This window comes from Triturus cristatus, chromosome 12 (assembly GCF_964204655.1).
Source record: "Triturus cristatus chromosome 12, aTriCri1.1, whole genome shotgun sequence".
Lineage (NCBI taxonomy): Eukaryota > Metazoa > Chordata > Amphibia > Caudata > Salamandridae > Triturus > Triturus cristatus.
Genome location: NC_140595.1, coordinates 430,273,612 through 430,288,235, shown reverse-complemented (window position 1 = coordinate 430,288,235; position 14,624 = coordinate 430,273,612). Strand labels below are relative to the sequence as shown.

Sequence of the window (14,624 nt, the reverse complement as noted above, 5' to 3'; positions counted from 1 at the left end):
GCTCATGCGATTTCAAGGGTGCCAGGGTGTCAAAAAGACACCCTGTTGCACCCCTGAAATCTGCATATGAATACATCTTGCACACAGACATGCCCCAAGGGCATGTGTGTGTGTAAAATGGAACTTTGAAAAATGCACTTTAGTTTTTGCAAATTACCATGAAGTTCAACTTCATGGTAATTTGCTCCCCCTATTAGCGAAATTGCTAATTTTTAAACTTTCATGCATTGCATTTAAGGAATCTCAATTTGGGATTCCTTAAATGCAATCGCAATTTAAGGAATCGCTATTTAGAGATTCCTTAAATAGCGATTTTTGCATTTGGGATGATGCATCCCAAATGTAAAAATACCGGTCGCAAAGGGGCAGATTCTGCTAATCTGCCCGTTTGCGAGCAGTTTTCTCGTTGATACATGTGGCCCAAAATGACATGCGACGTAACCAACGTTTCAAATGATACCAGTGGGTGGGCGGGGAATTTAAATGTTGAAATGTTTGCAAAATTATATGTTTAAATGAACATGAACAGTGTTAGACGACATATGCTTAGGAATGGAAGGCATACATCATAGCGAAAGTACAGGGGATAGGAACTGTAGTGAGTTCAGAGAACGGACTTTATTAATAGTGGTGATAAACACACTGGAGTAATGTGGAGTGAAGGAGTCTCACTAAAAACAGCATGACATAAATTAAATAAAAGCCATGAGAAAGTATAACATACGAGTTGAAGCACAGGCGGCAGAACAGGCAATAAAAGGGTTCACTTAAATGTTTTAGTAGTGCACTTTGTGCTGTGTAGTTTACAGCATAAGAGGGAGAGGAAAGGAGTATGAAGGGACGGGGTCATGACACAGGTGTGTGAAATAGTGTGAGACAGCCGGGTACTCAGAATGAGGGGAAGATAGAGCGGACATTTCATTTAGTAGTAAATGCATTGAATTCAGCGGGCAAAACGTTGAGAATGGGGCGAACTGAGGCATGCACTTTTCACATTCTTCTCATTTTGAATAAATGTTTATCAGCATGAATAATGTAAGAAAGAGTCTAACAGAAGTGTTTTAATTTGTAGATAACCCCTGATGAAGGACTGAAAAAGGCCCGAAATGCATTGGGTGACAAAGATTATCTATGGATGAATACTTATGTAACATTCCATGCTTTAAGATAAGGCCAGGAGGCATGTCTACAGCGTTAAGGACAATATGTAACCATAAGTGTCTATCATGGGACCGGATGAAAAATGATGAACTGATGAAAAGTTGTGGATAAAATTTGAATAAAACCTACGACTAAGTAGATTAATTGTAGCATTAATGTTATGCATCAAGCAACACTGTGCAGCCGGATTGGGGCGCAACGATGCCACATTATCTTAAGTGTGCTTAGCCTTTGCCAGTATTGTGAATCTCCACAATAAAACCCCTCCACTGACAAGTGCATGGGTCTACCCATAAGGTCGCCAAGACGTCCAGTAGCATCCTCCAATAAGTTGGTATGTTTATATAGTCCCATACCATATGGAAGAAGTTGGCCTGTGTCGCCGGACATCTCAGACACATTGATTGGAGCCCAGGGTAGATCCTAGTCAGCTGTACTAGATACAGATATTTGCAGTGGAGCTAGTTAAGTTGTGTATACTTGAATCGAGGGGCTTCTATTCACTGCCTTGGTGTATTCTAGAATCGAGCCCCGCTCTTTGCCGGGGATTTCCCTATTCATCTTCTGTCCCATTTCGGTTTCAGTGCAGTCATGGGAGCATGGAATGTAGGGGTCAATGCCCCGTGAATGCAGGTCACTGACTTACGTTTACTCCATGTGTCAGTAGACTGGTTAATACCTCATCTTTCACAGGCTCAGTTCCTCCCTTTTGAGCACCCTATGTAGATTCCATATGTTAGGAATTGACCCTTGTGAAACCCGAGCTGTTTCATGAGTGCAGTGAACGTAAGAAGCTCACATTCAATGTATATCCCTCAAAGTGGTGATTTCAATCTGCTGGCAGGCCTATATGGTGTGCTTTTCTGCTACCTCAGCCGGCTCTGGAATCACCCATAGTAGGAGATCAAGGGAATATGGGGCCCTCATTCCCACCTTCTTTGTGTAAAGGCTCCGACAGGTCATTATCATCAAGAGTGCTCTTGCATAAGGTACAGTTGGTCTGGTGTTTAGGTATAGGGTCCTCAGGAGGTCCCTGTTGCCTATAAGGTGTACTATGTCCTGCCTTTCCAGGTCCGAGTCAACTGCCAACCATCGTGCCATCCAAACCAGTTGTGCAGTCACATAATAAGTTTACGGTTTGGGTACTCCCATACCACCCATAAAATGTTTTGAAAAGCGGATCCCAGCCTCGCTTTGGTATGATCACAACAGTGACATCCCATGTTGATTCTGGTAGCTCCCCCTGCTGGAATGCACCTGTGTGCATAACATGCAGTTGGGTAGCTAATTTAGATCAGTAGGTGGTATAAAACTCAGAGGGGAACCCGTCCACTCCTGGTGTTTTACCTCTCACCAGCTGATCTATTCTATAGCAAGCTTGTTTACTTGGACCTCGAAATCAGCATTTAGAGCCCACGATGGCATTGCGGTAAGCTGTGGCATCAATACAAATGCAAAAAAATCAGCCATGCTGGTAGGTTGGGGGAGGGCCTATCCATCACATATCATATTTTATAATAGTTCAGCAAAGCGTCATTGATGTTGACCTGTGTGGTGACGATCCGCCCGTCAGATGTCCGTGTGGCCCGATAAGTATCTGCGGTGTCTCTGACCAGAATAGCCATGTCAGAAGGTGGTCTGTCAGACCTCCTTCATCATGTTGGTGGGCGAGATAGTCTCTGTAATGTACGCATCGAAGTCTTTCCATCAGTGTTTGGAGTGTTTTAACCAGTTCCAGTAGCCTCGGAATAACTCTCCAATTCCTCACCACGGAGAGCTCAAGGTCACAAAGTTGCCTCTCTAGCTCCGCTATCTCTGTTTATTAGGGTCTGTCTGACAACATAAGAAGTTTTTATACATATGCCTTGATCATGGCCTTCAAGACATCCCATTCTACATTTGGATACATGACTGTGTTCTCATTGGTCTTAAAATAATCATCTATTGTGTTGCCCAGAGCAGCTCTGAAAGGGGGGGTCGAGTAGTGCCTCTGGTTGTAGGTGCCATATTGGCACCGCTACACATTGGTGCCCCGTTGTCAGTGATAAGAGGATAGGGTTGTGGCCCAAAACAGTGCAGCATATGCATTTAGGTGCCGATTAGGATCCTGGAAAAATTTTCCCCGTACGACTCGTATCCGGTCTTTTTACCGTACGAATCGTACAAGTGCCGTACAAACTGCCAAGTACGATTCGCATAGGAAAAACTCCATACGAATCGCATTGGGAATAATTCCCCACACGTCCTCAGGTCGTAAAATGTGTCCGACACGTCCCCGGATGATTTACCGTACAAACGTGAAAAGTGAAGTCCGACCGCGCAAGTACGATCCATCCCGTGCGTCCGATGTCACAACCGTATGGAAAAAACACTGTCCGCACCGAACTCCCATAGCAACCATGGAGACATGTGCCCACATACGCACCGAACACCCCCCCAGCCCCCGTATGTATGCGCCGAACCACCCCCCCAGCCCCCGTATGTATGCGCCAAACCACCCCCCCAGCCCCCGTATGTACGCGCCAAACCCCCGTGTATGTACACCCGTGTACGTACGAGTCGAGCCCCCCGTGTATGTACACCCATGTACGTACGAGTCGTACCCCCCGTGTATGTACACCCGTGTACGTACGAGTCATACCCCCCGTGTATGTACACCCGTGTACGTACGAGTTGTACCCCCGTGTATGTACACCTGTGTACGTACGAGTCGAACCCCCACCCGTGTATGTACACCCGTGTACGTACGAGTCGTACCCCCACCCGTGTATGTACACCCATGTACGTACGAGTCGAACCCCCACCCGTGTATGTACACCCGTGTACGTACGAGTCGTACCCCCACCCGTGTATGTACAGTGCTACGCGCTGGGGGTACAACCGTACATACACGGGTGGGGGTACGACTCGTACGTACACGGGTGTAAATACACGGGTGGGGGTTCGACTCGTACGTACACGGGTGTACATACACTGGTGGGGGTTCGACTCGTACGTACATGGGCGTACATACACGGGTGGGGGTACGACTCGTACGTACACAGGTGTACATACACGGGGGTACAACTCGTACGTACACGGGTGTACATACACGGGGGGTATGACTCGTACGTACACGGGTGTACATACACGGGTGGGGGTTCGACTCGTACGTACATGGGTGTACATACATGGGTGGTACGACTCGTATGTACACGGGTGTACATACACGGGGGTACGACTCGTACGTACATGGGTGTACATACACGGGGGTACGACTCGTACGTACACGGGTGTACATACACGGGGGGTTCAACTGGTACGTACACGGGTGTACATACACGGGGGGTATGACTCATACGTACACAGGTGTACATACACGGGGGGTACGACTCGTACGTACATGGGTGTACATACACGGGGGTACGACTCGTACGTACACGGGGGTACGACTCATACGTACACGGGTGTACATACACGGGGGGTTCGGCTCATACATACAGGGGCTGGGGGGGTACGGCACGTACCGGGCCCCCTAATATGGTCGTTTCACGGCGTACTTCGCTTTTCCGGAACTTTTTGGGTGCCGTAAAAATATTGCCATCCGGACTGCTGTCGGTTCCATTCGTACTTCCTGGGTCGTGAAACGCTGCCTGAAAGCGTACCGACGTCACGTCGGAGCATTCCCGGATCACATTCGTATGTATATTTTCGTCGGTCGGTGTTTTGTACGACTCGTACGGAAATGGTGTTTCCGTGCGAATCGTACTTTCATGTTTGTAAAGTTTTGCAACCGGGTACGAGTCGGACGGAAAATACGCTCCGACCGACGGTTCGTACCCGGTTTCTCCAGGATCGTAATCGGCACCTTAATGTTGTAAACAGTGAGAATTAAGTTGGGTGATCCCAAAAATCTGTCCAGTCTTGTGTGGAGCCCGTGCACACCAGAAAACATCAGGATGGGAGTCCCTCCACAAATCTATGAGCTCCTATTGAGCATTCCACCTTCTGAAACCCTGTCTTAGTGTCCCGGTAGGATCTGATGGTATGAGTGGCAAAGATCGGTCTAAGTCACTATCCAGGACTAGATTGACGTCTCCTCCCCATAGCTTATGCGTATCAATGCTTCTTTGTAGATGTAGGGACAAGTCATCAAGAAAGTGCAATTGTTTGACATTAGAAACATTTAGGCTTCGAGGGAAATGGACCTCTGGATCGATGTATGTACGCAGTACAGTGAGTGTGACTCCAAGTGTGACCCATATTAAAATGCCTCTAGCATATGCAGAGGGACCAGTGTGTATTGTTCTCTTCACCAATGTGTCAGCAACCTACAAAGGTCAGAGATTGTCATGTGTGTCTCCTGTAAGAAGGTTACATGTATTTTGTGTCTGCGGAGAAAGTAGAATACTGTGTAGTGTTTTGATGGGGAACCCAGATCCCTAACGTTCATTTGATAGGAAGTTATACCCGTCCATAGATTAGAGTACAGGTCATGGAGCAGCGGCGCAGGATATGTGTGGAGGAGGGGTAAGGGAAGACATAGAGAGCTTCCTGTGGGAAGGGTCATAGAAGGGTCTCATGGGAGTAAATGTAGTCAGACCATGAGCAAGTATCCCCTCTTCCTTGGTCAAGGTGCAACAAACCTCAACCAGTCGAACAATTACAAACAAAATCAAAATAAACAGTATCAACATAATCCTGAAATACTTACATAATCGTTAGGTGCTGTAGAGGGCAATGTCTGGAATGAACACCGCTTAAATATAGTTACCCACTGCCATTAGGAAAGAGTTATGTCCCCAAGTCATCTAATTGCTTGTTCCTCAAGTATCAGGCAGTCCATCATGACCCTGTGCAGTAGGCACTGAGATGTTAGATCAAGACGTCTGCAGTTCTGGGGGTGACATGGGTGCTGATGTCACATCGGAGTCCCCCTCGGCCGTCCAAGTGTCGCTGGTCCCCAAAGAAATTAAGGGCTCCCTCTGAGCTTGGATGTGAGGGATCAGAGTTGCTCGCTCTTCCACAGCGCATTCCGTCATGGGGACCCCTGGAAGTGGCTGTTAGCATCTCCTCCTGCCTATTTGTCCATGAGGCACTTCCGGTTTGGCCCTCCACGCATGCAATCTATAATGTGACTGGTCCTCCAGCCTTAACAATACATCGACTGGGGTAGTGAAAAAAAAAGTTTTATTGTCTGCCATAATGCAGAGCTTTCCCAAGTAGCTCAGTCCATTGGCTATACCCAGGCCGTTAAGCATCTGTTTGGGCCCTGAGAATGTGAGCCACTTTTTCTATACGTGGGTAGAGTAATCAGGCAAAAGGTGAATTTCATGGCCTTTGAGTTCACAGGGACCAAGCGAGCGTGCCTACTGCAATATATATAGTCTCAGTCCTGATAGTTCAACAACCTAACCAGCATTGGCTTTATGGGGGGGCCACAGGGGCAGCAGACAGGATGGTACCCTGTGGGCCCTTTCACCCTTTCAGTTGTGAAGAACTTTAACTGCATATTAGGGAGCACCACCATCAGAAGCCAATCCTCCAGGAACAGTTCCGCCATTCTGGTAGTCCCACTATCCTGATTTTATTGTGGTGGGAACAACCCTCTGCAGCTACTGCCCAGTCCTGCAGCAGATGCAGATCTCTGTGCATAGCTTCCATCTGTTGCTGTAGAGCGGAAACTGTGGGCCTTGTAGTGGCAATACTGGACTTGTTTTCTTCCACTCTCTCTGATAATATCTGACGATCTACCTTGAGGAGGCCCATGTCTATCACTATGGTGTTCATGTTTTGCTACAATGTCATTATGGACTCCACAATACCTGAAGTATGACCCTTGTGTTGTCTTCTTGGAGGGGCCCATCCGTGCCTCTGAATGCGTGAGCTTAGGGGGCCTGGAAGGTCTCTTTTTGGTCCCCCTTAGCAGTCAGTTTACCCACGTCCGTGTGCCCCCTCAGGATAAGAGCTCTCTCAAGGGGAATCCGACAGTGTGCCACAGGAGTAATGGTAGTCTTTCCATCAGGTGTCAATTGTCAGCAGGGGCCCCAAGAGGGTTTAGGGTGGCAGCAAAAGTTCCCGGAGATAGTCACGTAAATGACCCTACAGCTCCAGCCAGCCACATTGGCTCCCCCTCCACCAGCAGCAAAGAACGAGACAGGAGGGGCACCAGGTGTCATAGGGTCAATCCAGAACTGGTCCCTCACAAAGACCAAAGCGGCTCCTGTCGTTGACACTGCTCCCACAGCGATCAGGGCCCAAAATCTCCTTGACCTCCAATCACCAACATTCCACTTCGGGGAAGCACCAGCACACAGTCATGATTACCGCTGACTAACAGGACATTGCCGGCCAAGAACAGTCCACTACCTCCTTCTCTGCCCACTCCTGTCGGCAGCTTCCTGAGCTGTGGAGCAGGCGGCCCAAGCAAGAGGATGCCTAGGTCAGGCCTGTGGAGTGTTCCGGGCAGGTCACCTATCCACATCTGTCACTCAGCAGCACGTCCCGCTTCTCCCATTCAAAGGCCCTGGGACCCCTGTGCAGAGCACATCACGTCCTCGGTCCCAGCAGGGTTAGGCAGACATCCCCAGATCACCTACTTGCGGGTCCCACACCGTCACCCTTAGCCACATCACAGGCTACAGGGGCTGTATGTTCTCTGGTCCAGTCTCCCTTAATGGCCCGCGAAGGCTGGATTTTGTGGTGTTTCCTCCTGATGGAGGCCATTAGGTATAATGTTGGGCGGCTCAAAAGGACTGTCTGGGTATGTCATCTAGGGACAAATGTTTCCACAGGATTTCCTTGGGGGGGCATGAGCGCTTATGTTAAGGGTCCCCAACTTGCTCCTCCAAGCCATGCCCCCTGCCCTGTGGGGCACACTTATTGATGCATGTTGCTGACCTGGCCATCTCTGCAGGGTCACCCCCAAACTTTTTACCTCCCTCCTCCTACTTTTTACTGATTTTGTTTCTGTTGGCCTTAGGACTCACTGCACTTTACTACTGCTAAATAGTGCTAAAGTGCTTGTGCTCACTCTGTAAACATGGTGCAAATGGCTCATACCCAACTGGCATATTTAATGTACTTGTAAATCCCTTGCAGAATGGTACACCATATACCCAGGGCCTGTAAAATAAATGCTACTAGTGGGCCTTCAGCACTTATTGTGCTACTTGCCTATGTTGCACTTTAAAACATGTCCCAGGCCTGCCATTGCAGCCTGAATTCAGTGTCAGACTGGCATGCAGACATGGCATTTAAACACCCTTGCTCAGCCTTAAAATCCCCTTTTATTGCATATAAGTCACTCCTAGGTAGCCCAAATGACAGGATGCTCTGTGATTAAAAAATTGGACATGTATGTTTGAGTTTTACATGTCCTGGCAGTGAAATACTCCCACATATGTTTTTCAGTACTGTGAGGCCTAACCCCTCCTATAGGATGACATTAGTGATTCCATATTACATTTAATAAACTGTAATTTCTAATTGAGAGGAGTTGGATATGTCATGTTTGATGCTATGAAGTTGTAATGATAACCCCACTTTAATGATAAAGTCATATTTTTCATTCCAGTTTTTAAAATGCCACTTTTATATTTTCCTTCCCTTGGCCCTTTGTGCCTGTGACCTGTCTTGGGTCACATGGCCAGGTGTAGCTGACAGTTGGACTTTGTGATTTTCCTCCCAGTCACACAATAGAGGGCCATCTGCTGGTAGGATGATGGCAGAGCTGAGCACAGCCCCACTTACACCTGAATAGCCTGTGCTCTGCTTTCACATAAAGGGACTAACGACCCTGCATTGTCACTGAAGCCAGCTTTGAGCCAGGGTCAAAGAGTCAGGAAATTCCATGCACTTCAAAGAACCTTTTAAGAAGTTTCTCTCATCTTCCAAAAGAAGGTTACCAGGGTATTAAACTAGGGCCTTCAGACCCACTCTTCTGTTCACTACTGGACCTATGGAAAAACTTTAAGAAGAATGCATGTTGCTGTGATCTTCTGTGCACTCTGTCAGACTGGTGCTGTACCTGGAAGGGCTGCTTTGATTCCTGGAGCCTGCCTGGAACCCTCAGAGGCCAGCCCTGCTGTTAAGCCCTACATCTACACCTGCACCTAGTAAATCTAGAAGTGACTCCAAGGGCTAATTTTCCAGTCTCCTGTTCAGAGCCACATTGCTATCTTGAACCTGCACCTGGACCCAGCCTGAGTGAGTCCTGGATGCCCAAGAGGTGTCCCATTAGTCCTGGACCCTTGGTTGTGGTGCTAAAGGTGCCCAAATGGCCAATTTGTAAAACTGAGGACTCAGACAAAATTTGGCCAAAAAGTGCTCTGAGAACCAGGAGGAGACTGGGACAAACCTGATCACCTATCCTCCAGAAGTGCATCGCCGGTTGGATTGGCTTTATGGCTTCTCACGCTAAGTTATTTCTCCGCAGCAGCAAATCCATTCCAGTAGACTTTCACCAAAGGGGTGCTCAACCTCATGGAACTGTCATCGGCTACAGCCTTCTGCCTCGTCCCACTGGATTTTTTCGACTTCCATTTCAGCGACTACATCCAACATGGAAATCTTCACTGTGGCTTCAACCCAAGGCCACTTGATGACAAAGCTCCCTCCTCTGACACTTCCTTCAGCCTTGCCCCCCTGAACTTTACCTTCTCAGATATTTTTCTTCAAGAACTTTTCCAAGTTCGAAGGTAAGCACTGACCGGTCCCAAGCACTTCTCATATCTGAACAGCGCTCCATTGTGGTCGGCCATAACTTTCGACTTTGAACCAGTCTTGCACGACAAGATGTCCACGGTTGGCACTTCGATCTTTAGGTGCTATTTTGAACCTTGAACTTTAAAAATGTATGCCTCCATTTCTACCGAGTGGATTTTTGTAATTTTGATGTCAATTAATTCACTAAAATGTACTCTATGTTTCTTTAAATTGGTTTGGGATTTTTCTTGTGTTATATTTTCACTTTGTTACTGTTTGTATGCTGCATAAATACTTTACACATTGCCTCTAAGTTATGCCTGACTAGTTTTGTGTGCCAATCTACCCAGAGTTAACCACAGGTTAATTTAGTGACTTTTTGTGGTTCATCCTGCAAGGGTTTGATTGTGGCTGTTGCTTGACCGGGGCTCACATGCCAGTCAACCAACAACCCATTTTCTCACAGATGTCCAGACATGGCACAATTATCTTTCTGAGTCAAATAGATCATATCCATCATTCTATTTCCCGTAATGAATACATGTATTTGTGTATTTGGCATGGTATATCTAACATTGTACGTCTAGTAGGCAAACGTGTCCTTGAATGTTAAGTAGAGTAAAGCTATCTTTAATACTCTCCTGCTTTAAATTCTGCTTCTCTAGTGCACAAAACAAAATTATTCTGTTTGCCACATCTTTTAAGAAGTCAGGTACATCCACCTGCATCTTCAAAATGTTATTGATTTATGTTGATTGAAAACATGAATAGATGAGATTGGGGACAAACCTTTCACTGTTATCAAATACAAATCGCAAATTGGTTGTTTAAACCAGATTGTGATTAGAAGAGGACTACCAAGGCTGGTTGTAATTAGAAGAGGACTACCCACAAGGATCAGCAATTGGGGTGACAGAAACACAACACAAAAATACCTACCACATGACCAGGTGAGGTTGTAGTGTGTACTGTCAGGCCAGCGAAGAGTCACAGTAGTGAAAGGGTCAATGTGTCGTCTTGGATCAATATGTATTCTGTGCTTTATTCTGTTGCCATCTTTTTGAGCCTGCAGAAGACAAATATCCACAAGAGTTTTACCTTTTGATCCTGGAATACCACAGCCTTAATTCAAGTAATGCCCTTCTTGACACCTTCAGAAACAAAATCCTGGCTCGTTGGCTAAGTGATCTCTCTTTATAGATGTTATAAAAAATGCCAGGTGTTGAAGAAGCAACATTTAATATACACTCTTTGTGCTGACTACATGAAAGGGTTTACATCTTTTCCCATCCTTCACCCCTTAAAAACCTTGTTTGTGCTCCCTTGAATGGGTAAGGAGTAGAAACAGCTGGAAAACAAAGGAGTTACCAGGGCAGTGCCAGGGGTGAAAAGGGCAAAGCTAGTGTGTCAGCACCTTTCTGTGGTTATCCCTTATTGAAATACTTCTACCACTCCCCCTCTCAAGTAGGTTCCTTTTTGAAACTCAAGTGACCTGTATCCTATGAGAAATTGTGTACCACTGCACCCCTTGCCAACCTTTGGTACGCCATATGCTATGAAAGCAACTATACACACACACACACAACATATATATTGAAAAACAACACACTCCACTGCTTCATGCATTGCCCGAAGATGTCACATTTGGGGCATTGAAACTGAACCATATAACAACATTAATAAACACAACACCTTTTGTCCTCTACCTAAAACTCTTCTCTATGACTATAAGTACCAGCTCGCTCCAAGTCAAAACCGGAAACAGTGTTTTCCTACACTTTAAAAGTAAACCCAACCAAAATTTAAAAATAAAATAATAAAACTTACATCCATATTCTTGCCTGTAATTAAATATACAAATGGCGCTGTGTGATCTCATATGATGTGTTCATATATGAACACACAAAACCACACGCAAACTAATTAGATATGTCATATTGATATAAATAAATTCACTTCCGTCAATTAAGTTATATTAGAACATTTGAATGTGGAGCACTCCATTGAATACAATGGAGTGCTCCGTGCTTCTACGGGCTGGTAAAGGCCCGCAGAGCAACATTCCAATGTTTTTTTAACAAAGGTCTCTGGAGCTCAAGGAGATTTCAATCCCCTCAGACTCGAGAGGCCTTTGTTTTATTTGTTAGAACCTTCTGCCCTCTAGTGGCAGAATGTTTTAATAGCCTTATAGCCCTTCGTAGCTGGGCTATACCGGCTATTAATGTCCCGCTCCCTTGTTAAAGGCCCTAGCCTTCGGCTCGGGCCTTTAACACTGGAGCGGGCCTTAATTACAGCCTTATAGCCCGCCGTAGCGGGCTATACCGGCTATTAAAGGCCCGCTGCATCGTTAAAGGCCCGAGCCGAAGGCCAGGGACTTTAACAAAGCAGCGGGACTTTAATAGCCGGCATAGCCCTGCTACGAAGGGATATAAGGCTATTAGAACATTCTGCCACTAGAGGGCAGAATGTTCTAACAAATAAAACAAAGCCTTCAGGGAGCGCGAATGGATTCAAATCCCCTCAGGCTCCCTGAAGCCTTTGTTCACAGCCAGAGCTGTGAACAAAGAAACATTGGAATGTTGGAGCTCCGGGCTTATACCAGCCATTATAAGCCCGGAGCATTCCATTGTTTTCAATGGAGCTTCCAACATTCCAATGTTCTAATATAACTTAATTGACGGAAGTGCATTTCTAGCCTTCGGCTCGGACCTTTCACACTGGTGCGGGCCTTTATTATCCGGTAGAGCCTGCTATGGTGGGCTATAATAGACAAAAAGTTTTATTTTTTTATTTTTTTTATTATTAAAGACAATTTGATGTAAATAAAATATGGCACAATTGACATCGGATAATTGGTTTCTGCTAACTTAAACAATTGTGTTTGTCTTTTTAAACTGATATTCAAATGTTTCGAAAATGGAAATGGGTTAAGTCCGTCTATGTGTTTGCCTTCCTTGAATTCACATATCTGAACTCACCTCCAGTCCTAGGTTCAGCCTCTTTTTGAAAATGATGGATGTCTACAGAAACCTTTAAACAGCGTTCAACTAACTAAACTATTACCTGGTTTTCTCTCTCTGTAGGACAGGAGATCATAGACTATATAAATTGAAGATCCGGGATCATTCCTCAGTGTTGATGCCGACCTCTTCCCATATATGCTCAATTCCTTTGGACTTGTTGAGTTAGAATTCATCTATACTGTGTGACTTCTCTTTTCTGCCCCAGAATTAACATAGATTGTTAGGGTCTCACTCCTAGGCTTTATTTCTAGAGCTGAGGTCCTGTCTGTTCCCAAATATGGTCTATGCATTTAAGCATACCAAGCCAGAAAGCAACTAAATTGTCCATGGGTTCTCCATTCGGCTAAATAAAGATCATAAATTTCATTGGCCCAGTTCTTGAGGACAGCCTCTCGCAGTGATGCCCCACATTGCTGCATGCGTTAGTATTCATCAAATCAAAATTAAACAAAAATGTGCATGGTTTTAATATGAAAACACTTCCAGGCTATGGGTGCGTGTACAAAATGGCATGCTCAGAAATTACGGCTTTAGGCTCTGATAGGTAATGTTCTCTTAACAGGATATTATTCTATTTATGCGGAACACTTCTGATAGTTCATAACATATTGGATTATTAGACTTAGAGCATTCGTTTTATTGTTAAATAATAGACGATATAACGCATCAGACTTATGAGCATGAGATAAAACCCGCTGTTAAATTCTATGGAAATCACATCTTTAGCAAAATGTTCCCACTGGACTACCACATTAGCGTCACAGGGACTGTATTAAGCATGTGTTGACTTAAACTGAACAGTTCATTTGTATATAGAGCAGCAGTCACATTGACTAGTTTTTATGCCCTTCTCGTGACAGTTTTAGCTCTCTTTGCAGGCTAATTTTTAAAAAAAAGAAGAAATACTCTATAACAGACATGCAAAGAGGGGCTTTTAGTCAGCAATCTTTATTCATTAGCCTGTTAAATTATCTTTCACACTTTGCTTCCACCCATTACAGCATAAAACATGAGGCAGTGAGTCAACGCACTTCAAACATTGCCTTGTGTAACTGTGTTTTGCTTGTGTCCAGTGTACACATCCAACATTCAGAGAGACTCTTTCAGTCCAGTACTGGTGAGACAATGTGTGCTCTCTCTTTCAAAGACCTTTTTTTTCCCCTTTCAAACGTAATGTTTGGGGTTTAACTCCAAACGCAATTGAATGATGTAAGTCTACAAAAAGCATTCCATAATTAGTAAGTCTGGGCGGTAAACTCCATTCCGCTTGTGGAGTTTGCGGAGTTTTCTGCACTCTGCATTACGCAGAGCTTGCGGAGTTCTGAAAAACTCTGCTTTGTTTTTTCCCTCACTATTGTTCGTCAACGTCAAGTTGGCGAGCACGAGCAAGGAACATTCACCTCCAGGCGAGATTTTCCTCGTTCGCGTTCATCAACATCTGGCGAGCATGGAAAATCAACCTCCCGGCAAGATTTCTGAACGCAGGTGGTCAGATTTCTCATTGCAAATGGTCGCGTATGCTTGCGACCGGTCGCGTTAAGAAACCATCCGTTCGCATTGAGAATCCTGCCCCTCGAGTAAAAATCTACTCGAGAGGCAGAAAGGAAGCAGCACCCACTTGCGCTGTGCATGGTGCCATTCGCAGTGACTGCACAGTGTGGACAAGCACCTGGCACTGAAAATCACCACGAACTGCACTTATCTAACACACTCCGCTGCTCATGGAGCTCCGCGTAGTTTTTTTTGCACTTTGCG

General features: G+C 45.6%; 1 protein-coding gene across 1 annotated transcript in view; it reads right to left on the bottom strand.

Moving 5' to 3' along the window:
• LOC146776065 (polycystin-1-like protein 2) overlaps positions 1 to 14,624 on the bottom strand; it is an 865,077-nt gene that overhangs the window by 569,996 nt on the left and 280,457 nt on the right. The window contains exon 10 of the mRNA XM_085637447.1: positions 10,786 to 10,912. Within this exon, the coding sequence (XP_085493573.1) occupies positions 10,786 to 10,912 (127 nt within the window). The remainder of the gene's footprint in view (positions 1 to 10,785; positions 10,913 to 14,624) is intronic.